We start from the raw sequence: 25594 nt of genomic DNA, 5'->3' as shown, positions 1-25594 counted from the left end.
TCATAAACCTATGGCTAACATAGCCCTTGGGGAGTGTGTGTGTGTGTGTGTGTGGGAAAGAGGGCATCTGTAGGTTGTGTGTAAGGGTGGGAGGACACCTGACATGTGTATAAGGGTCAGGGAGAACTTGAAGTGCTTATAACAGAGAGAGTGTTTGTAGCTACACATGCTGAATGGCCAGAGGCAAGAAAGTAGAAATCTTATACCCACTAGAAAAAGTGTGGTCTTAGGTTTTATGCTATCAATTTTTTTTCTTTGTACAGAGATTTTATTGGAAACGTTAAATACAATTAACCGACACAAGCCAATTGACAGGAGCAGTTTACTTTGAGGATGTTCTTGATGAATGCGTAAGGTAATAGGGCAAGAATTCTTAGGAGTGCTCTTCTGCTAGCTTCTCTTCTTTTTTTTACAGCTTCTTCAATAGGTCCTACCATATAGAAAGCTTGTTCTGGCAGATGATCATACTCACCTTCATGGATTTGTTTAAATCCCTTGATTGATTCTTTTAGGGGTACTAGTTTGCCAAGATGCCCAGTGAATACTTCAGCCACCTGGAAGGGCTGAGATAGGAAACGCTGAATTTCTTTCATGTAATTAGCAAGAGTCCATGAGCTAGTGACGTATGGGAGATACATTCCTACCAGGAGGGGCAAAGTTTCCCAAACCTCAAAATGCCTATAAATACACCCCTCACCACACCCACAATTCAGTTTTTACAAACTTTGCCTCCCATGGAGGTGGTAAAGTAAGTTTGTGCTAGATTCTTCGTTGATATGCACTTCGCAGCAGGCTGGAGCCCGGTTTTCCTCTCAGAGTGCAGTGAATGTCAGAGGGATGTGAAGAGAGTATTGCCTATTTGAATTCAATGGTCTCCTTCTACGGGATCTATTTCATAGGTTCTCTGTTATCGGTCGTAGAGATTCATCTCTTACCTCCCTTTTCAGATCGACAATATACTCATATACCATTACCTCTACTGATTCTCGTTTCAGTACTGGTTTGGCTATCTGCTATATGTAGATGAGTGTCCTGGGGTAAGTAAGTCTTATTTTTTTGTGACACTCTAAGCTATGGTTGGGCACTTTATATATAAAGTTCTAAATATATGTCTTTAAACTTATATTTGCCATGATTCAGGATGATCAGTATTCCTTATTTCAAACAGTCAGTTTCATTATTTGGGATAATGCATATGAATAATCATTTTTTCTTACCTTAAAAATTGTTTCAATTGACTTTTTTCCCTGTGGGCTGTTAGGCTCGTGGGGGCTGAAAATGCTTCATTTTATTGCGTCATTTTTGGGGCAGACTTTTTTGGCGCAAAAAATTTTTTTTTGTCATTTCCGGCGCCATAATTGACGCCGGAAGTTGTTTGTGATTGCGTCATTTTTTTGACGTTTTTGCGCCAAAAATGTCTGGTGTCTCCAGATGTGGCGTCATTCTTGGCGCTAAAAAATTTAGGCGTTGTACTTGGCGCCAATAATGTGGGCGTCTTTTTTGGCACCAAAAAATGTGGGCGTCATTCTTGTCTCCACCTTTTTTTTACATTATTTCAGTCTCATTTTTCATTGCTTCTGGTTGCTAGAGGCTTGTTCATTGGCATTTTTTTCTCCAACATTGGTGTGTCCGGTCCACGGCGTCATCCTTACTTGTGGGATATTCTCCTCCCCAACAGGAAATGGCAAAGAGTCCCATCAAAGCTGGTCACATGATCCCTCCTAGGCTCCGCCCACCCCAGTCATTCTTTTTGCCGTTGCACAGGCAACATCTCCACGGAGATGGTTAAGAGTTTTTTGGTGTTTAAATGTAGTTTTATTCTTCTATCAAGTGTTTGTTATTTTAAAATAGTGCTGGTATGTACTATTTACTCTGAAACAGAAAAGGATGAAGATTTCTGTTTGTAAGAGGAAGATGATTTTAGCAGACAGTAACTAAAATCGATTGCTGTTTCCACACAGGACTGTTAAGATGAAGTAACTTCAGTTGGGGGAAACAGTTAGCAGTCTTTTCTGCTTAAGGTATGACTAGCCATATTTCTAACAAGACCATGTAATGCTGGAAGGCTGTCATTTCCCCTCATGGGGACCGGTAAGCCATTTTCTTAGTTAAACATAAAAGAATAAAGGGCTTCAAAAAGGGCTTAAAAACTGGTAGACATTTTTCTGGGCTAAAACAATTGCTTTACTAGGCATATTATGCAGATTCTAACTAATAATTGGCATTATAATCTTGGGGAACGTTTAGAAAAACGGCAGGCACTGTGTTGGACACCTTTTTCAGATGGGGGCCTTTCTAGTTATAGACAGAGCCTCATTCTGGGACTGTATAGGGGTTAAATGTAAAAACGGCTCCGGTTCCGTTAATTTAAGGGTTAAAGCTCTGAAATTTGGTGTGCAATACTTTTAATGCTTTAAGACACTGTGGTGAAATTTTGGTGAATTTTGAACAATTCCTTCATACTTTTTCACATATTCAGTAATAAAGTGTTTTCAGTTTGAAATTTAAAGTGACAGTAATGGTTTTATTTTAAAACGTTTTTTGTGCTTTGTTGACAAGTTTAAGCCTGTTTAACATGTCTGTACCATCAGATAAGCTATGTTCTATATGTATGAAAGCCAATGTGTCTCCCCATTTAAATTTATGTGATAATTGTGCCATAGTGTCCAAACAAAGTAAGGACAGTAATGCAACAGATAATGATATTGCCCAAGATGATTCCTCAAATGAGGGGAGTAAACATGATACTACATCATCCCCTACTGTGTCTACACCAGTTATGCCCACACAGGAGGCCCCTAGTACATCTAGTGCGCCAATACTTATTACCATGCAACAATTAACGGCTGTAATGGATAACTCCATAGCAAATCTTTTATCCAAAATGCCTACTTATCAGAGAAAGCGCGATTGCTCTGTTTTAAACACTGAAGAGCAAGAGGACGCTGATGATAACTGTTCTGACATACCCTCACACCAATCTCAAGGGGCCATGAGGGAGGTTTTGTCTGATGGAGAAATTTCAGATTCAGGAAAAATTTCTCATCAAGCTGAACCTGATGTTGTGACATTTAAATTTAAATTAGAACATCTCCGCGCACTGCTTAAGGAGGTGTTATCTACTCTGGATGATTGTGACAATTTGGTCATTCCAGAGAAATTATGTAAGATGGACAAGTTTCTAGAGGTTCCGGTGCCCCCCGACGCTTTTCCTATACCCAAGCGGGTGGCGGACATAGTAAATAAAGAGTGGGAAAGGCCTGGCATACCTTTTGTTCCCCCCCCCTATATTTAAGAAATTATTTCCTATAGTCGACCCCAGAAAGGACTTATGGCAGACAGTCCCCAAGGTCGAGGGGGCGGTTTCTACTCTAAACAAACGCACTACTATTCCTATCGAAGATAGTTGTGCTTTCAAAGATCCTATGGATAAGAAATTAGAGGGTTTGCTTAAAAAGATTTTTGTACAGCAAGGTTACCTTCTACAACCAATTTCATGCATTGTTCCTGTCACTACGGCAGCGTGTTTCTGGTTCGAGGAACTAGAAAAATCGCTCAGTAAAGAATCTTCGTATGAGGAGGTTATGGACAGAGTTCAAGCACTTAAATTGGCTAACTCTTTTGTTTTAGATGCCGCTTTGCAATTAGCTAGATTAGCGGCGAAAAATTCAGGGTTTGCTGTCGTGGCGCGCAGAGTGCTTTGGCTAAAGTCTTGGTCAGCGGATGTGTCTTCCAAGACAAAATTGCTTAACATTCCTTTCAAAGGTAAAACATTATTTGGACCTGATTTGAAAGAGATTATTTCAGACATCACTGGGGGAAAGGGCCACGCCCTCCCACAGGATAGGTCTTTTAAGGCTAATAATAAGCCTAATTTTCGTCCCTTTCGCAGAAACGGACCAGTCTCTAATTCTGTATCCTCTAAGCAAGAGGGTAATACTTCACAACCCAAACCAGCCTGGAAACCAATGCAAGGCTGGAACAAGGGTAAGCAGGCCAAGAAGCCTACCACTGCTACCAAAACAGCATGAAGGGATAGCCCCCGATCCGGGACCGGATCTAGTGGGGGGCAGACTTTCTCTCTTTGCTCAGGCTTGGGCAAGAGATGTTCAGGATCCTTGGGCGCTAGAAATAGTTTCTCAAGGTTATCTCCTGGAATTCAAGGAACTACCCCCAAGGGGTAGGTTCCACAGGTCTCAATTATCTTCAAACCAAATAAAGAGACAGGCATTCTTACATTGTGTAGAAGACCTGTTAAAGATGGGAGTGATACATCCAGTTCCAATAAGAGAACAAGGAATGGGATTTTATTCCAATCTGTTCATAGTTCCCAAAAAAGAGGGAACATTCAGACCAATTTTGGATCTAAAGATCCTAAACAAATTTCTCAGGGTACCATCGTTCAAAATGGAAACTATTCGAACGATCCTACCTACTATCCAGGAAAATCAATTTATGACTACCGTGGATTTAAAGGATGCGTACCTACATATTCCTATCCACAAGGAACATCATCAGTTCCTAAGGTTCGCTTTTCTGGACAAGCATTACCAGTTTGTGGCACTTCCATTTGGATTAGCCACTGCTCCAAGGATTTTCACAAAGGTACTAGGGTCCCTTCTAGCGGTTCTAAGACCAAGGGGCATTGCAGTAGTACCTTACTTGGACGACATCCTGATTCAAGCGTCGTCCCTGTCAAAAGCAAAGGCTCATACGGACATCGTCCTAGCCTTTCTCAGATCTCACGGATGGAAGGTGAACAAAGAAAAAAGTTCTCTGTCCCCGTCAACAAGAGTTCCCTTCTTGGGAACAATAATAGATTCCTTAGAAATGAGGATTTTTCTGACAGAGGTCAGAAAATCAAAACTTCTAAGCTCTTGTCAAGTACTTCATTCTGTTCCTCGTCCTTCCATAGCGCAGTGCATGGAAGTAATAGGATTGATGGTTGCAACAATGGACATAGTTCCTTTTGCACGAATTCATCTAAGACTATTACAACTGTGCATGCTCAGACAGTGGAATGGGGATTATACAGACTTGTCTCCGACGATTCAAGTAGATCAAAAGACCAGAGATTCACTCCGTTGGTGGCTGACCCTGGACAATCTGTCACAGGGAATGAGCTTCCGCAGACCAGAGTGGGTCATTGTCACGACCGACGCCAGCCTAGTGGGCTGGGGCGCGGTCTGGGAATCCCTGAAAGCTCAGGGTCTATGGTCTCGGGAAGAGTCTCTTCTCCCGATAAACATTCTGGAACTGAGAGCGATATTCAATGCTCTCAGAGCTTGGCCTCAACTAGCAAAGGCCAAATTCATAAGGTTTCAGTCAGAAAACATGACGACCGTTGCATATATCAATCATCAGGGGGGAACAAGGAGTTCCCTGGCGATGAAAGAAGTGACCAAGATAATTCAATGGGCGGAGGATCACTCCTGCCACTTGTCTGCGATCCACATCCCAGGAGTGGAAAATTGGGAAGCGGATTTTCTGAGTCGTCAGACATTCCATCCGGGGGAGTGGGAACTCCATCCGGAAATCTTTGCCCAAATAACTCAATTATGGGGCATTCCAGACATGGATCTGATGGCGTCTCGTCAGAACTTCAAGGTTCCTTGCTACGGGTCCAGATCCAGGGATCCCAAGGCGACCCTAGTAGATGCACTAGTAGCACCTTGGACCTTCAACCTAGCTTATGTATTCCCACCGTTTCCTCTCATCCCCAGGCTGGTAGCCAGGATCAATCAGGAGAGGGCCTCGGTGATCTTGATAGCTCCTGCGTGGCCACGCAGGACTTGGTATGCAGACCTGGTGAATATGTCATCGGCTCCACCATGGAAGCTACCTTTGAGACAGGACCTTCTTGTTCAGGGTCCATTCGAACATCCGAATCTGGTTTCCCTCCAACTGACGGCTTGGAGATTGAACGCTTGATTTTATCAAAGCGTGGGTTTTCAGATTCTGTAATAGATACTCTGATTCAGGCTAGAAAGCCTGTAACTAGAAAAATTTACCATAAAATATGGGAAAAATATATCTGTTGGTGTGAATCTAAAGGATTCCCATGGAACAAGATAAAAATTCCTAAGATTCTATCCTTTCTACAAGAAGGTTTGGAGAAAGGATTATCTGCAAGTTCTCTGAAGGGACAGATCTCTGCTTTATCTGTTTTACTTCACAAAAGACTGGCAGCTGTGCCAGATGTTCAAGCATTTGTTCAGGCTCTGGTTAGGATCAAGCCTGTTTACAGACCTTTGACTCCTCCCTGGAGTCTAAATCTAGTTCTTTCAGTTCTTCAAGGGGTTCCGTTTGAACCCTTACATTCCGTAGATATTAAGTTATTATCTTGGAAAGTTTTGTTTTTGGTTGCAATTTCTTCTGCTAGAAGAGTTTCAGAGTTATCTGCTCTGCAGTGTTCTCCGCCCTATCTGGTGTTCCATGCAGATAAGGTGGTTTTGCGTACTAAGCCTGGTTTTCTTCCGAAAGTTGTTTCCAACAAAAATATTAACCAGGAGATAGTTGTACCTTCTTTGTGTCCGAATCCAGTTTCAAAGAAGGAACGTTTGTTACACAATTTGGACGTAGTCCGTGCTCTAAAATTCTATTTAGAGGCTACTAAAGATTTCAGACAAACATCTTCCTTGTTTGTTGTTTATTCTGGTAAAAGGAGAGGTCAAAAAGCGACTTCTACCTCTCTTTCCTTTTGGCTTAAAAGCATTATCCGATTGGCTTATGAGACTGCCGGACGGCAGCCTCCTGAAAGAATCACAGCTCACTCCGCTAGGGCTGTGGCTTCCACATGGGCCTTCAAGAACGAGGCTTCTGTTGACCAGATATGTAAGGCAGCGACTTGGTCTTCACTGCACACTTTTGCCAAATTTTACAAATTTGATACTTTTGCTTCTTCGGAGGCAATTTTTGGGAGAAAGGTTTTGCAAGCCGTGGTGCCTTCCATTTAGGTGACCTGATTTGCTCCCTCCCTTCATCCGTGTCCTAAAGCTTTGGTATTGGTTCCCACAAGTAAGGATGACGCCGTGGACCGGACACACCAATGTTGGAGAAAACAGAATTTATGCTTACCTGATAAATTGCTTTCTCCAACGGTGTGTCCGGTCCACGGCCCGCCCTGGTTTTTTAATCAGGTCTGATGAATTATTTTCTCTAACTACAGTCACCACGGTATCATATGGTTTCTCCTATATATATTTCCTCCTGTCCGTCGGTCGAATGACTGGGGTGGGCGGAGCCTAGGAGGGATCATGTGACCAGCTTTGCTGGGACTCTTTGCCATTTCCTGTTGGGGAGGAGAATATCCCACAAGTAAGGATGACGCCGTGGACCGGACACACCGTTGGAGAAAGTAATTTATCAGGTAAGCATAAATTCTTTTTTCCCATTCCTGAAACTGTCATTTAAGGAATTTGATAATTTTGCTTTAAATATTGTTTTTTTCTGTTACATATTGCAAGATTTCACTGTTCCTGTTTCAAAAACATTCTAAGGGATTCCTGTTGACTGAGTTCAGTCCTACCAAAGCTAAGTCCATTTTATTTAAAAATATTATGAATGTTTTTCTTTAGCTATGGTTTGTAATAAGTTATCATGATAAACTTTTACATGCAGAATCCGTTAGTATTTATGCTTTATTTATTTGCTTTTCTTTTTACATCTTATGTACAAGAATTATTTAGAAGATTTATAAGAATATTTTTCTGATTCTATTTTAAAGGCTTTGTCTGACATCGTGCCTTCTAATGAAATTTTTTAGGTCTTTTCCAAACTTTTTTTATTGAAGTTTCAAATGACCAACAACATAATGATTTATCCTTCTCTGATGATGTTTTTTCTCATTCAGAATTTTCTTTATCAGATATTGACACTAATAAATCTACTTTTTTTATTTTTTTATTAAAGTACATTTGTTCTTTGTTGAAAAGGTGTTGATTATTTTGGATATTAAGGTAATCAGTTCTTTCAAGACTAACATTTTATTTCTGTTTATTTATTCTTCTGTATTTTCAGAGGTTTTTTTCCAGTTCCTCATATTAGGGAATGGAATAGGCTGAGAATTTCCTTTTATTCCTTCTTTAAAGGTTTTAAACTATATTCTTTGCCGGCAGTTCATTTCAATTTTAAAGGTTCTCCAATTTAAATGGGGCTATCTCTACTCCTGCTAATTATGCTATTGTTTCTATAGCAAAATAGTATTTATTTTTCCTTTTAGATGTTTGTATCTTATTTAAGGAAAATTATTTATTTTCAGGTACTTTTCTTGGTCCTGTGATTTATTTGAATGATGTTGCAATTACTTAATTTTTTCTGTTTACTTTAAAATCAAGTATCAGATTATGATTTATTTTAGCATTGTTAAGGACAAAATCTACTAGACTAGGGGCTGTTGCATTTGTCTTGTTGTTTTGCATTTGTTGATTATGCAAGTCCAGTGTGTTGACTGGTCCTTTACCTGGGTTATCATGCTAATATTTTTTGGCAAATTAGGTTTATTATATGTCTTTAGCTGTTTTAGCTAGAAGAATTTTGTGATTTCTAAAAAATCCATATTTCTTTCTAAGATAATCAATTATTTGGTTTATAATTGGATTCATTTCTTAACTGTTACTCTGGCCTTCAAGATTGAGTTTCAAGACTAAACTTTAAGCTCATTAGTTTGGTTGTTCTTATTAAGGAACAAATTCCCAAGTAGCATGTTTTTAATTGGAAATCTTTTTTAAAAATCAGCTCCCTAAATTTGCAATATATGTGCCGTATTCCAGCTTTGCTGGTAAGGGGCAGGTTAAGATTTTTTTTAAATTTGTTGTTTTGCAAATTTCTTTGATTTTGGATACAGAATAAAGTTCAGAGTTAAACCGCCTGTGAGAAGTCTTTTTTTCTCTTTGATATTCCAGCTATTCCAGTAAGGCTAACACTTTCAGTGTGTTTTGATCCTATATATTTTGGGATAATGTTGAAGCGCAGCTGATCACCCGTTGGGGCTCAAGTGCTGCTCAGACCTGGAATCTTCTGGGGTATTTCTTCCTGTTCCATTTTTAGGAACTGGGTTTTGGGGTTTTATTCAAAACTGTTAATTGTTCCAAAGATAGAAAATCTTTTTGTTATATAAATGTATCGTCTTTCTCCAACATAGGTGTGTCCGGTCCACGGCGTCATCCTTACTTGTGGGATATTCTCTTCCCCAACAGGAAATGGCAAAGAGCCCAGCAAAGCTGGTCACATGATCCCTCCTAGGCTCCGCCTACCCCAGTCATTCTCTTTGCCGTTGTACAGGCAACATCTCCACGGAGATGGCTTAGAGTTTTTTAGTGTTTAACTGTAGTTTTTCATTATTCAATCAAGAGTTTGTTATTTTCAAATAGTGCTGGTACGTACTATTTACTCTGAAACAGAAAAGAGATGAAGAATTCTGTTTGTATGAGGAAAATGATTTTAGCAACCGTAACTAAAATCCATGGCTGTTCCACACAGGACTGTTGAGAGCAATTAACTTCGGTTGGGGGAACAGTTTGCAGTCTCTTGCTGCTTGAGGTATGACACATTCTAACAAGACGATGTAATGCTGGAAGCTGTCATTTTCCCTATGGGATCCGGTAAGCCATGTTTATTACGATTGTAAATAAGGGCTTCACAAGGGCTTATTTAAACTGTAGACTTTTTTTGGGCTAAATCGATTGATTATTAACACATATTTAGCCTTGAGGAATCATTTTATCTGGGTATTTTGATATAATAATATCGGCAGGCACTGTTTTAGACACCTTATTCTTTAGGGGCTTTCCCCAAGCATAGGCAGAGTCTCATTTTCGCGCCGGTGTTGCGCACTTGTTTTTGAGAGGCATGGCATGCAGTCGCATGTGAGAGGAGCTCTGATACTTATAAAAGACTTCTGAAGGCGTCATTTGGTATCGTATTCCCCTTTGGGTTTGGTTGGGTCTCAGCAAAGCAGATACCAGGGACTGTAAAGGGGTTTAAAGCTTAAAACGGCTCCGGTTCCGTTATTTTAAGGGTTAAAGCTTCCAAAATTGGTGTGCAATATTTTCAAGGCTTTAAGACGCTGTGGTGAAAATTTGGTGAATTTTGAACAATTCCTTCATGTTTTTTCGCAATTGCAGTAATAAAGTGTGTTCAGTTTAAAATTTAAAGTGACAGTAACGGTTTTATTTTAAAACGTTTTTTGTACTTTCTGATCAAGTTTATGCCTGTTTAACATGTCTGAACTACCAGATAGACTGTGTTCTGAATGTGGGGAAGCCAGAATTCCTATTCATTTAAATAAATGTGATTTATGTGATAATGACAATGATGCCCAAGATGATTCCTCAAGTGAGGGGAGTAAGCATGGTACTGCATCATTCCCTCCTTCGCCTACACGAGTCTTGCCCACTCAGGAGGCCCCTAGTACATCTAGCGCGCCAATACTCCTTACTATGCAACAATTAACGGCTGTAATGGATAATTCTGTCAAAAACATTTTAGCCAAAATGAACCCTTGTCAGCGTAAGCGTGGCTGCTCTGTTTTAGTTACTGAAGAGCATGACGACGCTGATATTAATATCTCTGAAGGGCCCCTAACCCAATCTGAGGGGGCCAGGGAGGTTTTGTCTGAGGGAGAAATTACTGATTTAGGGAACATTTCTCAGCAGGCTGAATCTGATGTGATTACATTTAAATTTAAATTGGAACATCTCCGCATTTTGCTTAAGGAGGTATTATCCACTCTGGATGATTGTGAAAATTTAGTCATCCCAGAGAAACTATGTAAAATGGACAAGTTCCTAGAGGTGCCGGGGCTCCCAGAAGCTTTTCCTATACCCAAGCGGGTGGCGGACATTGTTAATAAAGAATGGGAAAGGCCCGGTATTCCTTTCGTCCCTCCCCCCATATTTAAAAAATTGTTTCCTATGGTCGACCCCAGAAAGGACTTATGGCAGTCAGTCCCCAAGGTCGAGGGAGCGGTTTCTACTTTAAACAAACGCACCACTATTCCAATAGAGGATAGTTGTGCTTTCAAAGATCCTATGGATAAAAAATTAGAAGGTTTGCTTAAAAAGATGTTTGTTCAGCAGGGTTACCTTCTACAACCCATTTCATGCATTGTCCCTGTCACTACTGCCGCATATTTCTGGTTTGATGAACTGCTTAAGGTGCTCGATAGTGACTCTCCTCCTTATGAGGAGATTATGGACAGAATCAATGCTCTCAAATTGGCTAATTCTTTCACTCTAGACGCCTCTTTGCAATTGGCTAAGTTAGCGGCTAAGAACTCTGGGTTTGCTATTGTGGCGCGCAGAGCGCTTTGGTTGAAATCTTGGTCGGCTGATGCGTCTTCCAAGAACAAGCTACTAAACATTCCTTTCAAGGGGAAAACGTTGTTTGGTCCTGACTTGAAAGAGATTATCTCTGATATCACTGGGGGTAAGGGCCACGCCCTTCCTCAGGATCGGCCTTTCAAGGCAAAAAATAGACCTAATTTTCGTCCCTTTCGTAAAAACGGACCAGCCCAAGGTGCTACGTCCTCTAAGCAAGAGGTTAATACTTCTTAGGCCAAGCCAGCTTGGAGACCAATGCAAGGCTGGAACAAGGGAAAGCAGGCCAAGAAACCTGCCACTGCTACCAAGACAGCATGAAATATTGGCCCCCGATCCGGGACCGGATCTGGTGGGGGGCAGACTCTCTCTCTTCGCTCAGGCTTGGGCAAGAGATGTTCTGGATCCTTGGGCGCTAGAAATAGTCTCCCAGGGTTATCTTCTGGAATTCAAGGGACTTCCCCCAAGGGGGAGGTTCCACAGGTCGCAGTTGTCTTCAGACCACATAAAAGGACAGGCGTTCTTACATGGTGTAGAAGACCTGTTAAAAATGGGAGTGATTCATCCTGTTCCATTAAGAGAACAAGGGATGGGGTTCTACTCCAATCTGTTCATAGTTCCCAAAAAAGAGGGAACGTTCAGACCAATCCTAGATCTCAAGATCTTAAACAAATTTCTCAAGGTCCCATCGTTCAAGATGGAAACCATTCGAACTATCCTTCCTTCCATCCAGGAAGGTCAATTCATGACCACGGTGGATTTAAAGGATGCGTATCTACATATTCCTATCCACAAGGAACATCATCGGTTCCTAAGGTTTGCATTCCTGGACAAACATTACCAGTTCGTGGCGCTTCCTTTCGGATTAGCCACTGCTCCAAGGATTTTCACAAAGGTACTAGGGTCCCTTCTAGCGGTGCTAAGACCAAGGGGCATTGCAGTAGTACCTTACCTGGACGACATTCTGATTCAAGCGTCGTCCCTTCCTCAAGCAAAGGCTCACACGGACATTGTCCTGGCCTTTCTCAGATCTCACGGCTGGAAAGTGAACGTGGAAAAGAGTTCTCTATCCCCGTCAACAAGGGTTCCCTTCTTGGGAACAATTATAGACTCCTTAGAAATGAGGATCTTTCTAACAGAGGCCAGAAAAACAAAACTTCTGGACTCTTGTCGGATACTTCATTCCGTTCCTCTTCCTTCCATAGCTCAGTGCATGGAAGTGATCGGTTTGATGGTGGCGGCGATGGACATAGTTCCTTTTGCGCGCATTCATCTAAGACCATTACAACTGTGCATGCTCAGTCAGTGGAATGGGGACTATACAGACTTGTCTCCGAAGATACAAGTAAATCAGAGGACCAGAGACTCACTCCGTTGGTGGCTGTCCCTGGACAATCTGTCTCAAGGGATGATGTTCCACAGACCAGAGTGGGTCATTGTCACGACCGACGCCAGTCTGATAGGCTGGGGCGCGGTCTGGGGATCCCTGAAAGCTCAGGGTCTTTGGTCTCGGGAAGAATCTCTTCTACCGATAAATATTCTGGAACTGAGAGCGATATTCAATGCTCTCCAGGCCTGGCCCCAGCTTGCGAGGACCAGGTTCATACGGTTTCAATCAGACAACATGACGACTGTTGCGTACATCAACCATCAGGGGGGAACAAGAAGTTCCCTAGCGATGGAAGAAGTAACCAAAATTATTCTCTGGGCGGAGTCTCACTCCTGCCACCTGTCTGCTATCCACATCCCAGGAGTGGAAAATTGGGAAGCGGATTTTCTGAGTCGGCAGACATTGCATCCGGGGGAGTGGGAACTCCATCCGGAAATCTTTGCCCAAGTCACTCACCTGTGGGGCATTCCAGACATGGATCTGATGGCCTCTCGTCAGAACTTCAAAGTTCCTTGCTACGGGGCCAGATCCAGGGATCCCAAGGCGGCTCTAGTGGATGCACTAGTAGCACCTTGGACCTTCAAACTAGCTTATGTGTTCCCGCCATTTCCTCTCATCCCCAGGCTGATAGCCAGGGTCAAGCAGGAGAGGGCGTCGGTGATCTTGATAGCTCCTGCGTGGCCACGCAGGACTTGGTATGCAGATCTGGTGAATATGTCATCGGCTCCACCTTGGAAGCTACCTTTGAGACGAGACCTTCTTGTTCAGGGTCCGTTCGAACATCCGAATCTGGTTTCACTCCAGCTGACTGCTTGGAGATTGAACGCTTGATTTTATCGAAGCGAGGATTCTCAGATTCTGTTATCGATACTCTTGTTCAGGCCAGAAAGCCTGTGACTAGAAAGATTTACCACAAAATTTGGAAAAAATATATCTGTTGGTGTGAATCTAAAGGATTCCCTTGGGACAAGGTTAAGATTCCTAGGATTCTATCCTTCCTTCAAGAAGGATTGGACAAAGGATTATCTGCTAGTTCCCTGAAGGGACAGATTTCTGCCTTGTCGGTATTACTTCACAAAAAGCTGGCAGCTGTGCCAGATGTTCAAGCCTTTGTTCAGGCTCTGGTTAGAATCAAGCCTGTTTACAAACCTTTGACTCCTCCTTGGAGTCTCAATTTAGTTCTTTCAGTTCTTCAGGGGGTTCCGTTTGAACCCTTACATTCCGTTGATATTAAGTTATTATCTTGGAAAGTTTTGTTTTTAGTTGCGATTTCTTCTGCTAGAAGAGTCTCAGAATTATCTGCTCTGCAGTGTTCTCCTCCTTATCTGGTGTTCCATGCAGATAAGGTGGTTTTACGTACTAAACCTGGTTTTCTTCCAAAAGTTGTTTCTAACAAAAACATTAACCAGGAGATTATCGTACCTTCTCTGTGTCCAAAACCAGTTTCAAAGAAGGAACGTTTGTTGCACAATTTGGATGTTGTTCGCGCTCTAAAATTCTATTTAGATGCTACAAAGGATTTTAGACAAACATCTTCCTTGTTTGTTGTTTATTCAGGTAAAAGGAGAGGTCAAAAAGCAACTTCTACCTCTCTCTCTTTTTGGATTAAAAGCATCATCAGATTGGCTTACGAGACTGCCGGACGGCAGCCTCCCGAAAGAATCACAGCTCATTCCACTAGGGCTGTGGCTTCCACATGGGCCTTCAAGAACGAGGCTTCTGTTGATCAGATATGTAGGGCAGCGACTTGGTCTTCACTGCACACTTTTACCAAATTTTACAAGTTTGATACTTTTGCTTCTTCTGAGGCTATTTTTGGGAGAAAGGTTTTGCAAGCCGTGGTGCCTTCCATTTAGGTGACCTGATTTGCTCCCTCCCTTCATCCGTGTCCTAAAGCTTTGGTATTGGTTCCCACAAGTAAGGATGACGCCGTGGACCGGACACACCTATGTTGGAGAAAACAGAATTTATGTTTACCTGATAAATTTCTTTCTCCAACATAGGTGTGTCCGGTCCACGGCCCGCCCTGGTTTTTTTAATCAGGTCTGATATTTTATTTTCTTTAACTACAGTCACCACGGTACCATATGGTTTCTCCTATGCAAATATTCCTCCTTAACGTCGGTCGAATGACTGGGGTAGGCGGAGCCTAGGAGGGATCATGTGACCAGCTTTGCTGGGCTCTTTGCCATTTCCTGTTGGGGAAGAGAATATCCCACAAGTAAGGATGACGCCGTGGACCGGACACACCGTTGGAGAAAGAAATTTATCAGGTAAACATAAATTCTGTTTTTAGATTGGTATTTATATGGTCTATTCTGCCTTTTGTTGGTCAGTGATGGCATTATTTGTTTTCATTAGATACAATAAATGCATATCTTCATTTTTTCTGTTTTCATTCAGATTATTTTCTGAGGCTGTGGAATCTTATATGATTTAACTTTGTTCTTTCAGGACATAGTTAGAGGATCTTTTTTTCAAAAGCTCTTGATTCCTCTCACAAGGGTCACCTTTTTTAGGTTTCCAGATAGTTTGTGTCCCTGTCTTTGTCTCTATCAGACAAGGGACAATTTTATTGGGTTCCGTCTGTAGGTACCTTTAGTCTCTATTATTTCCTTCAATTGCTATATATGCATAGAAGTTTTAGGTCTTATGGCCTCAGCATTGGATTCAATTCCCTTTGCTCATTTTCAATAGAAATAACCTTTTCCAGTTTTTTATGCTGTATTATGGTGCAGGGATTCTAGGATTACACATTCTAAATCTTCGAATCCTAATATTTATCTATCTTGATTTGGTGGTTAAGATCACCATCATTTAGTTCTACAGGTCTCTTCGTTTCTTTCAACCTGGGCCATGATCTTTACAGATGTGAGTCTTTTTGGTTGGGAGGCTGTCTGAGGATCTCTGTCAGCACAAGGGGTTTGGAAATCTCAGGAGGCGAGATTACCATTTGATATTTTAGAACTCCGTGCATTCTCAGAGTTTTTCGGTTAGTTTCTTTTTGAAGAAGAGACTTTTTTGTTTTTCAGACAATATCTCTACTACTACTACTACTAGGCTGTGACAGAAGTGTCTCGGATATTAGCCTGGGCTAAATCCAGCTCCTATCTCAAATCTGTGTTTTTTTTCCCCAGGTATAGATATTTGGGAAGCGGATTATCTCTGTTAATCAAGCTTTACATCCGGGAGAATGGTCTCTCATACCCAGATATGTTTTTAAATTTTTCAAATGTGAGCATTTCTAGAAATAGATCTGTTAGCATCTCATCTGAATAAAGAACTTCCCAGGGGCCTATTCAGGTCCGGGGATCCTCAGGCGGAAGTAGTGTATGTATTGACATTTCTTTGGAATTATCTTTTTGCCTATTTCTTTCCGCCTCTAGTTTCTTCTTCCAAAGTGATTTCCAAAATTTCTTATGGAGTATTTTTTTGTTCTGCTGGTGGCTCCAGCATGGCCTCTCAGGTTTTGGTATGCGGATCTCATTCGGATGGCCAGTTGCCAACCTTGGACACTTCCGTTTAAACCAGACCTTCTTTCTCAAGGCCCATTTTTTCCATCAGGATCTCAAATCATTAAATTTGAAGGGATGGAGATTGAACGATTGATTTTTAGTCATAGAGGTTTCTCTGACTCATTGATTAATACTATATTTCAGGCTCGTAAATCTGTCTCTAGAAAGGTTTATTATCGAGTCTGGAAGACCTATTTTTCTTGGCATTCTTTTAAAATTCATAGAATTTTATAATTTTTTCAGGTTGGTTTGGATAAGGTTTTGTCTTCAGTTATATGATAGGACAAATCTCTACTCTTTCTGTTCTTCTTTCACAGAAAGATTGCTAATCATCCTGATATTCATGTTTTGTAAAAGCTTTGGTCCGTATCAAGCCTGTCATTAATTCAATCTCTCCTCTTTGGAGTTTCAATTTGGTGCTGAGGGCTTTACAGGTTCCTTCGTTTGAAACTATGCATTTTCTGTACATTAATTACTTTCTTGGAAAAGTATTGTTCCTTTGGTTATTTCTTCTGCTAGAAGAGTTTTTGAGTTATCTGCTCTTTTTTGTGAATATCCTTTTCTGATTTTTCATCAGGATAAGGCAGTGTTACTTCCTGATATTCATCATTTTGTTCAGGTTTTGATTCGTATCAAACCTGTCATTAAGCCAATTTCTCCTCCTTGGAGTCTTAATTTGGTTCTGAAGGCTTTTCAGGCTCTTCTATTTGAGCATATGTTTGCTCTGGACATTAATTACTTTTATGGAAAGTATTGTTCTATTTGGACATCTCTTCAGCTAGAACAGTTTTTGAATTATCTGTTCTTTCTTGTGAATCTCTTTTTTTCTGATTTTTTCTTCAGAATAAGGTAGTTTTCGCTGTCCTCATTTCAATTTTTTACCTAAAGTTGTACATTCTAACAACATTGGGGAGGATTTTTTATTTTCCTAAGACTTCTTTGGTGAGATTCTTACTTTCTTTGGATATGGTAAGAGTTTTTGAACTTCTATGTTGAAGCTATTCAGATTTCAGATAGACGTCTAGTCTATTTGTTATCTTTTCTGGTTTTAGGAAGGTCAAAAGGCTTTTGCCATTTATTTGGCATCTTGCTTAAACTTTTGATTCATCATGTTTAATTGGAGTTGGGTGGATTCCCGCCTCGGAGGATTACGGCTCATTCTACTAGGTAAGTTTCTACTTCCTGGGCTTTTTCAGAATGTAGCTTCTGTTGATCAGATTTGCAAAGCAATGACTTGGTCTTCTTTTACTATGTTCTACCATTTTGATGTTTTCTCTTCTTTAGAAGTAGTTTTGGTAGAATGGTATTTCAGGCAGCTGTTTGTTTGATTCTTCTGCTTATAATTTCAGTTTTTTTCATTATAAAAATTTAAATTTTTTTGATTTGGGTAGTGGATTAATTTTTCAGCGGAATTGGCTGTCTTTATTTTATCCCTCCCTCTCTAGTGACTCTTGCGTGGAAGTTCCACATCTTGGGTATTTATTATCCCATACGTCACTAGCTCATGGAGTCTTGCTAATTACATGAAAGAAAACATAATTTATGTAAGAACTTACCTGATAAATTCATTTCTTTCATATTAGCAAGAGTCCATGAGGCCCACCCTTTTTGTGGTGGTTATGATTTTTTTGTATAAAGCACAATTATTCCAATTCCTTATTTGATGCTTTCGCTCCTTTCTTATCACCCCACTTCTTGGCTATTCGTTAAACTGAATTGTGGGTGTGGTGAGGGGTGTATTTATAGGCATTTTGAGGTTTGGGAAACTTTGCCCCTCCTGGTAGGAATGTATATCCCATACGTCACTAGCTCATGGACTCTTTCTAATATGAAAGAAATGAATTTATCAGGTAAGTTCTTACATAAATTATGTTTTTTCGGGCACGAGCCAGAGTCAGTTTGTCTTCTTGGGACAATTCATCAATACACAAAATGGCAATGATGTCTTGTAAAGATTTGAAATCCTGCAGAATCTTCTGCACACCATGAGCAACATTGTATTGCTCATGTCCTACAATGTTGAGGTCCATGAAACGTGATGTGGAATCCAGAGGATCTACAGCAGGATAGATGCTCAACTCAGCAATGGCACGAGACAGTACAGTAGTGGCATCCAAGTGATAAAAGTGGTGATGGGATATGACCAAGCAAAGTAGACACCTCTAAACCAGCCTGAATAAACCTGAAAATGTTGTCACATCTTGTCACATCTTGTCCCTCTTGATCTCTGAAGTATTCTGCCACAGTCAAGCCAGTCAAAGCAACACAAGCTCTGGCACCAGGGGGTTCATTCATCTGTCCATATACCAGTGCTACCTCTTTCAGGTTGATAACACCAGACTCAATCATTTCATGGTACAAGTTATTTCCTTCACGTGTACGTTCTCCCACACCAGCAAATACTGAGTAACCACCATGGGCTTTTGCTACATTGTTGATCAATTCCATAATGAATACAGTTTTGCCCACACCAGCACCACCAAAATGTCAAATGTTTCCTCCTTTGGCATATGGTGCCAGCAGATCAACCACTTTGATGGCTTACCAAGATCTCTTGCTCTACACTCATCTCTACAAATTCTGGAGCTTCAGCATGGATAGGTGCAACCTGTTTTGTAGCAATAAGTCCTCTTTCATCAATTGGTTCACCAATTACATTCGTAATTCTTCCAAGAGTTTCAGGACCAACAGGAATTCTGATTGGATTGCCAGCATCAAGAACCCTCTTACCAAGCCTACAGTACCATCCATAGCAATTGTACGAACAGTGTTCTCACCCAGGTGTTGAGCAACTTCAAGTACTGGCCTGGTGTCTCTTCATAGAACTTCCAGAGCATTTAAGATGGCTGACAGCCCCTCATCAAACTGGACATCCACAACAGCACCAATAACAGCCACAATCCATATACCAGTGCTACCTTGGATGTTGCATCTTTCAGGTTGATAACACCAGACTCAATCATTTCATGGTACAAGTCATTTCCGTGGCTGTGGCTATGCCAGTCTTAACTGCTGCATTAGTCTGTTCTGCATAATCTCTCCGGGAATAAAGGGCAGCAGGGGAACCTCTGAGCAAGCTCTGTCCTAGTTGGACTGGGCTGGTTGAACAATGTCCTACAGCCCCTAAAATGGCAATGTCTGCAGCGGAGAGAAAGCAATGCAGAGGGAGCACTCACAAGCTTCCGTGCTTTCAATTTTTAATGGTGCTACATTGTTATACAAGTCAAGTGAAGGAAATTGCTTGGTTTGGTTTCAGGTTTATCTATATCTTTAAAGGGATAGTCTAGTCAAAATTAAACTTTCATGATTCAGATAGAGCAGCAATTTTAAGCAACTTTCTAATTTACTCCTATTATCAATTTTTCTTTGTTCTCTTAGTATCTTTATTTAAATGTAAGCTTAGAAGCTGGCCCATTTTGGTTCAGCACCTGGGTAGCGCTTGCTGATTGGGGGCTACATTTATACACCAGTCAGCAAGTGCTACCCAGGTGCTGAAGCAACAATGGTCAGGCTTCTAAGCTTTACATTCTTGCTTTTCAAATAAAGATACTGTTACAAACTGCTATTTGTAACTGGCCCTTTAAATGGAAAATTGCCCTGCTTCCCTTGATTGTGGAGAAGCCTATTTGCCAGCCTCCTTCCTCATGACTATGGCCCCTGGAAGATTGTGCCCCTGAAAACGTATTAACTTTTATTGGGTGTGTATGGCCCTTTAAGAACCGTCTGGGGACATATTGTGACTTTGGTGAACAATGCCCCTTTAAGACTGTTACAGAAGCATTAGTTTTCATTGTGTACCGTTAAGTGCTATGTGACAGACCCTTCGGTCAGAACTGAAAGAGTTAACTTTGTTCAGCTTTAAGAAGCTATTTTCTAAATACAAGTTTGCTGGCATCAGCTCTAATTAAGTTTAGTGATAAACATTCCCATTGTCTAATCACCTCTGGAGTCAGACTGCTAGTTGATAAGATGGACTGCATTGTTTTCTTGTGTGTAACTGGTTATCTGCTGAAGTAATGTAATTCTATTGTGGCCTGTCAAAGGGCGTTGTCTCTCTATCTAAATGTACCAAATGTGTGATGGGGGATTTTATGCTCCCCCCCCCCCCCCCCCGGGAGTGTCCTGTGTGCATGTAACCTCAATAAAAACCAGGCTGGGTGTTCCAGCACCTCAGACCTCTTCTGACCCTCTAACTTGCAGCCTTGACTCATGTTTGTAGGGGACAGCTATAATCACTACAGGGATTGCTATGCTCTTCATACTCCCTTAGCTACTGAGCTCTTGTAAGAGCTCTTGTTCCTGATCCTGCTTTGCTCTACAGAAGGAAGAGGTTCATCTACTGGAGCCTGGTCGTAGGTCCAGGGCGCAGAGCAGACAGCGAGATACCAGCCCAGCAGCGGTGGTTCGTAGAGTCTGCATTACTTATGGTGGCTACGCAGTAGTTATGGTGTCTACGGTGCTGATGATCCTTTGGTGAGCGCTAGGAGCATCCTTTTCTACGGTCCAACTTCCAGCCAGCCTGGAGGCAACCGTAACAGATACCAAGAGAACAAAGAAAAAATTATAATAGAAGTAAATTAGAAAAGTTGCTTAAAATTGCTGGTCTATCTGAATCATTAAAGTTTAATTTTGACTAGACTATCCCTTTAACTTGCGAGTTTGTGTAGACTGAGAATAAACATAGCAAGGCCGATTGTAGGAATTAGATTCATGTCAAAGCTACACACGGCTAAATTGCTTTGGTGAATGATATCATCCACATAAACATAAAAAAGGAAATTGGTTTAGGAAAGTATTGTTTTTCTGATGAGATGAACATTGAAATATAACTAGCAGAAAACAACAGTGGGAATATAGCTTATATTAAATAATACTAAGCAATGTTCTAATCTTTCTAGCAGTCATGGAATATACTAAGCCACAGTAAATTGTAGATACATATTTTTTTTTATACAACGTATTGCAATCTAAATGTGTTTTTTCTTACAGAGGAGAATTACTTTTAAAAATGAACAAGCCTTTGGAAGCTAAAGAAGCCTATATCAAAGCACTGGAATTAGATAGACTTAATGCAGATTTATGGTACAATCTGGCAATCGTTTTTATTGAACTTAAAGATCCTTCAGAAGCTTTAAAGAATTTTAATCAAGCTCTTGAATTAAATCGCAAGCATAAACTTGCATTGTTCAACTCTGCTTTACTCATGCAAGAATCTGGTATGTATCTTGGAGTTTATTTTTTTTTTATATTTATTATTATTATTATTATTATTATTATTCTAATAATTTATATAGTATTTTTGCTTATGGTAACAGAAGCCAATATCTAAAAAGCCTTGCTAAATACTTAATACATAGTATATTGCTTATTACTTGAACTTTTATCAGATATCTGCTTTTAAAGGACCATTAAACAGAGAAGAATGTTATAACCGGCAACTACATAATACAAATACTATGCAAAAGCACAGTTAGAATTTCTAATGAGTGGTAGATTTCTTTTTTATGACACGATGAGTCCACGGATCATCTTAATTACTAATTGGATATTCACCTCCTGGTCAGCAGGAGGAGGCAAAGAGCACCACAGCAGAGCTGCTTAAATAGCTCCTCCCTTCCCTCCCACTCCAGTCATTCTCTTTGCCTACGTTAGTGATAGGAAGAGGTGATTCTTCAATCAAGAGTTTATTATTTTTAAAGTAGTGCCAGAGTGTGCTACTTTGTTCTAGGGTGTAGCCGTAGTCCATATCAGTCTCTACAGGAGAGCTTTTGGTGGCTTTAAAGCAATGGGAACTTGTGGGACATAATTCTCACTGCGCCTCCCATGGATGTTGCCCTGTTTGTGAAAGTCTGAGGAGAAAATGCTAAGTACTTTTTGTTTCCACAGGCCAATGTGAGGGGGAGGACCTCGCAAGCCGGGTGAGTTGCCTTACTGCCTGGCAGACTCCTAAGGTAAGTGCTAAGTTTTTATTTTCTGGATATGATATACAGAAAAATTTGGCACTCTATATATATTTATAGATTCATGGATATTAAATAACTTTATCCCTAGATGTGAGGATAAGTTATTGGGCAGTTTCTGCAATTTCAGAAGCAGCATCTACATCCTTCAGTACTGCTCTGAAAGACTATGAGAGGGTGTTATAAATGATGTTGCATGTCCCTGCTTCCAACGGCTTATATTACTAAGATTAGAAGCCGACAGGGAGAGTTATCCTTTTTCAGCATGATCAGCATGAAAGTATTATACAGGGTGTTGTTACATGTCACTGCTTCCAACAGCTTATATTAATAAAATTCACAGCCGACAGGGAGGTTTATTCTGCTTTAGCATAAATAGTATTATACATGCTGCTACATGTCCTTGCTCCCAACGGCTTATATTAATAAAACTAACAGCCGACAGGGAGGTTTATTTTACTTCAGCATGAAATGTGTTATACATGTCTCGCTCCCTACGGCTTATATTACCAAGATGGCAGACGACAGGGAGATTTACTTAAAGGTGTTACATGGCTTTTCGCCGTCCCCAACGGCTTGTATTACATTGCAAACTGACTGGGGGGGTTTATTTATTTATTTTTCGTAAGTGTCCATGATGGGTGGTGGTTCTCCCGACGGCACCATTTGTCACAAGTATTAGCCACCCGGGAGATTTAACTTGATACGCCCACGATGGGCGGAGCTAAGATATGCGCCATGGTTTGCGCGCCTTTTGGACAATTTACTTGAATCGGAACGCCAGATGCCTTCTCTGCTGTGTTACAGCATACAGTAGAGAGGCTTTTCGCACTTTGAGAGTGTTTTTTCGGTGAACTGGATGCCTTCTCTGCTGCGTTAGGCATATAGCAGAGAAGCTTCGCAGGCACGCAGTATGTAAGATGGTTTATACTAATCCGGATGCATGTTATCTGTCAGTGCCCCATTCAGTTACAGACAGACTCCTCTAGGCTTAGCGGAAGTCAGGGGATTCTGTGTCATACGTCGAATAAAGCAGTGCATTTATCATTTGATAGATGGTTTTAGAGGACCTTCACCATATTATTTGTGCCAATTAAAGTCACAGTAATCTTGTTATGGTATTCAAGTTTATTTGATAAAATGCGAATAAGGATGTTAAATACACGTTATGTATTGATACTAATGGAATATTCAAGGATTTTTCTGTTCCCCATGTATTAAGATAAATCTTTTTTCAGGGACAACGTTGCCTCAGATGCTGCATTTAGCATTCTGGCAATGTGCTATATTTTACGCAGTCATCTCCTCAAGTGTCTTTAAAGCTTATCCATGCTGCGGGGAGAGCGCAAGGGGAAAACTAATCATTCAGTGAGGTTTTCTATCACGGTGGTTACTATTTCAGAGGTACCCTCCCAGATGCCTTAGGAAGCGGATACTCCTGTAGCATCTGAGTGTGTGATTTCACGTTTTTCAGACTGTTTGGGAGGATTAGACAGTTTGATTCCTCCCGCTGATCCTGAGGTAGTTTTCTTCAGGGTAAGCTAGTTCACCTCTGACCATTACTTAAGAAGGTTTTTTTTAGCTACTCTGGAACGACATTTTGTCATTGTTAATTTCATGTGGTGCTCAGATTGAGTTTTTCAGAACGTTGCCTAGAAATGAGTGTGAACGGGTATACTTTTTTACCTACATTTCCTATATTGTCTGAGAAGTTCCCTTAGCAGACTTCTCAGGGAGTCCTGGCATCACTAGGTGGAAGGATCAAATTTCCACTCTAGCCAGGATACCTACTATCCCTATAGAGGATAGTTGTTCCTTTCAGGATTCCATGGTTTCTTGGGTAGTGGGTTTGCTCAAGAGGGCATCCCAGATTGCTATTGCTACCTTTAGAGACAGCATACTAGTTTCTTCGTTGTCTGGCTCTATTTGGACAGACACTTCTCTCGAAGAATTCCAGAATATCTGGATCCATATAGATGAGGAGTCTTTTCTCTAGGTAGGAGACCTATCCTACCTGAGAGTGATAATTTCGGTTCAGATTCAGGAACAGTGTCTGAGATTTATTCTATTCGTTTTGTGGTTCCCAAGATAGAGAGAACCTTCAGACTATTTTTAGATGTGAAGAGTCTAAGCAGTGCCGTCCTTTTAGATGGAAGCTATTTGCTCATTTTCCTTTGATCCAAGAGGGTCAATTTATGAAAGATTGCAAGGGCATATATTTGCATGTTCCCATTCACAGGGATCATCACAAGTCCCTAAGGTTTGTTTTCTAGGCAGACTCTTTCAGTTTGGTCTTTTCATCACTACCACAATTTTCTCAGAGTTTCTGGTTTAGTTATTGGTGATATTTTTGGTTATACTGGCGCCCTTTCTGGACATCGTCCTGTTCCAGACGCCATCCTTTCAATATCAAGGAAAGCGTTTTTCTTGGTTCCTAATTAAAGGGTGTCCTTCTGGGGAAACATAATACATTCCATATCTATGTAGTTTTTGCCTGACAAGTGTCAGGGAATCTAGTCTTTCAGTCTGTTCCTTGGCCTTCAGTAGTTTAGTACATGGAGGTAACTGGACTGATCGTAGCAGCATTGACCTTCATCCTATTTACTTGTTTTTCTCTCAGGCCGCTGCAATTATTATGTTTAGATAATGGGACGGTGGTTAGGACGTTTTGTCTCCTCGAGTATTAAATATTGGATCAGGAGACAAGGGATACTCCTGAAGGTTGATAGTCCTGGGATTATCATCCCCAGGGGACTTGTTTTCGCAGATCATTTGGTCTCTCTGGCATAGCTTAGTGGCTAGCACAGCTGCTTGGAAAGCAAAAGGTTGAGAGTTCAAATCCACCCCCAGGTGCTGGTACTTTGTATTGTACCATGTATGGCCATCCTTGGAAGTAAGGAGGCTTGTAGGAGGATTGTGACAGCAGACACAAGTCCTATAAGTGGGGAAACAGTTTGGGGTTCCCTAAGGAATTTGGTATCTGATGGAGTCTGCTCTTACTATAAGCCTTTTGGCTCTGAGAGCGATTTTCCATGCTCTTCTGGCCTGGTTCTAGTTAGCCTCAGTCCAGTTTTATTAGTTCCAGTAAGAACATATCTTTAGTGGTTTGTCTTAACCATCAAGAGGGAACGAGGGATTCCTTAGTGCTGTCAGAGGTATCCCAGATATTCCAGTTTACGGAAGTCCATTCCTACTGTCTCTTGACGTTCCTTCTCTCAGGGTTGGGCTGGGAGACGGACTTCCTGAGCAGACAGACTTCTCGTCCGGGAGTATAGATTCTATCCAGACCAGCCGGATTCTAAGATGGGGTCATCCGGAATTGGTTCTCATGGTATCTCGTCAGAATGACGGGTCACGAGGTGCAGTTTGCGGTCAGGGGCTCCTCAGGAGGTACTGATAACAGCCCTGGTG

The 25594-nt window shown here is 41.1% G+C and overlaps 1 protein-coding gene and 1 pseudogene across 1 annotated transcript in view; one reads left to right on the top strand and one right to left on the bottom strand.

Annotated features, from left to right (window-relative positions):
- Window positions 1-25594, top strand: part of TMTC3 (transmembrane O-mannosyltransferase targeting cadherins 3) — a 405658-nt gene that overhangs the window by 373934 nt on the left and 6130 nt on the right. Inside the window, exon 14 of the mRNA XM_053719235.1 lies at window positions 21213-21439. Within this exon, the coding sequence (XP_053575210.1) occupies window positions 21213-21439 (227 nt within the window). The remainder of the gene's footprint in view (window positions 1-21212; window positions 21440-25594) is intronic.
- LOC128664943 (ATP synthase subunit beta, mitochondrial-like) lies at window positions 246-20935 on the bottom strand (annotated as a pseudogene).

Source organism: Bombina bombina, chromosome 6 (genome assembly GCF_027579735.1).
Source record: "Bombina bombina isolate aBomBom1 chromosome 6, aBomBom1.pri, whole genome shotgun sequence".
Classification (NCBI taxonomy): domain Eukaryota; kingdom Metazoa; phylum Chordata; class Amphibia; order Anura; family Bombinatoridae; genus Bombina; species Bombina bombina.
Note: the sequence above shows the minus strand (reverse complement) of the source record. Positions and strands in the feature narration are given on the sequence as shown.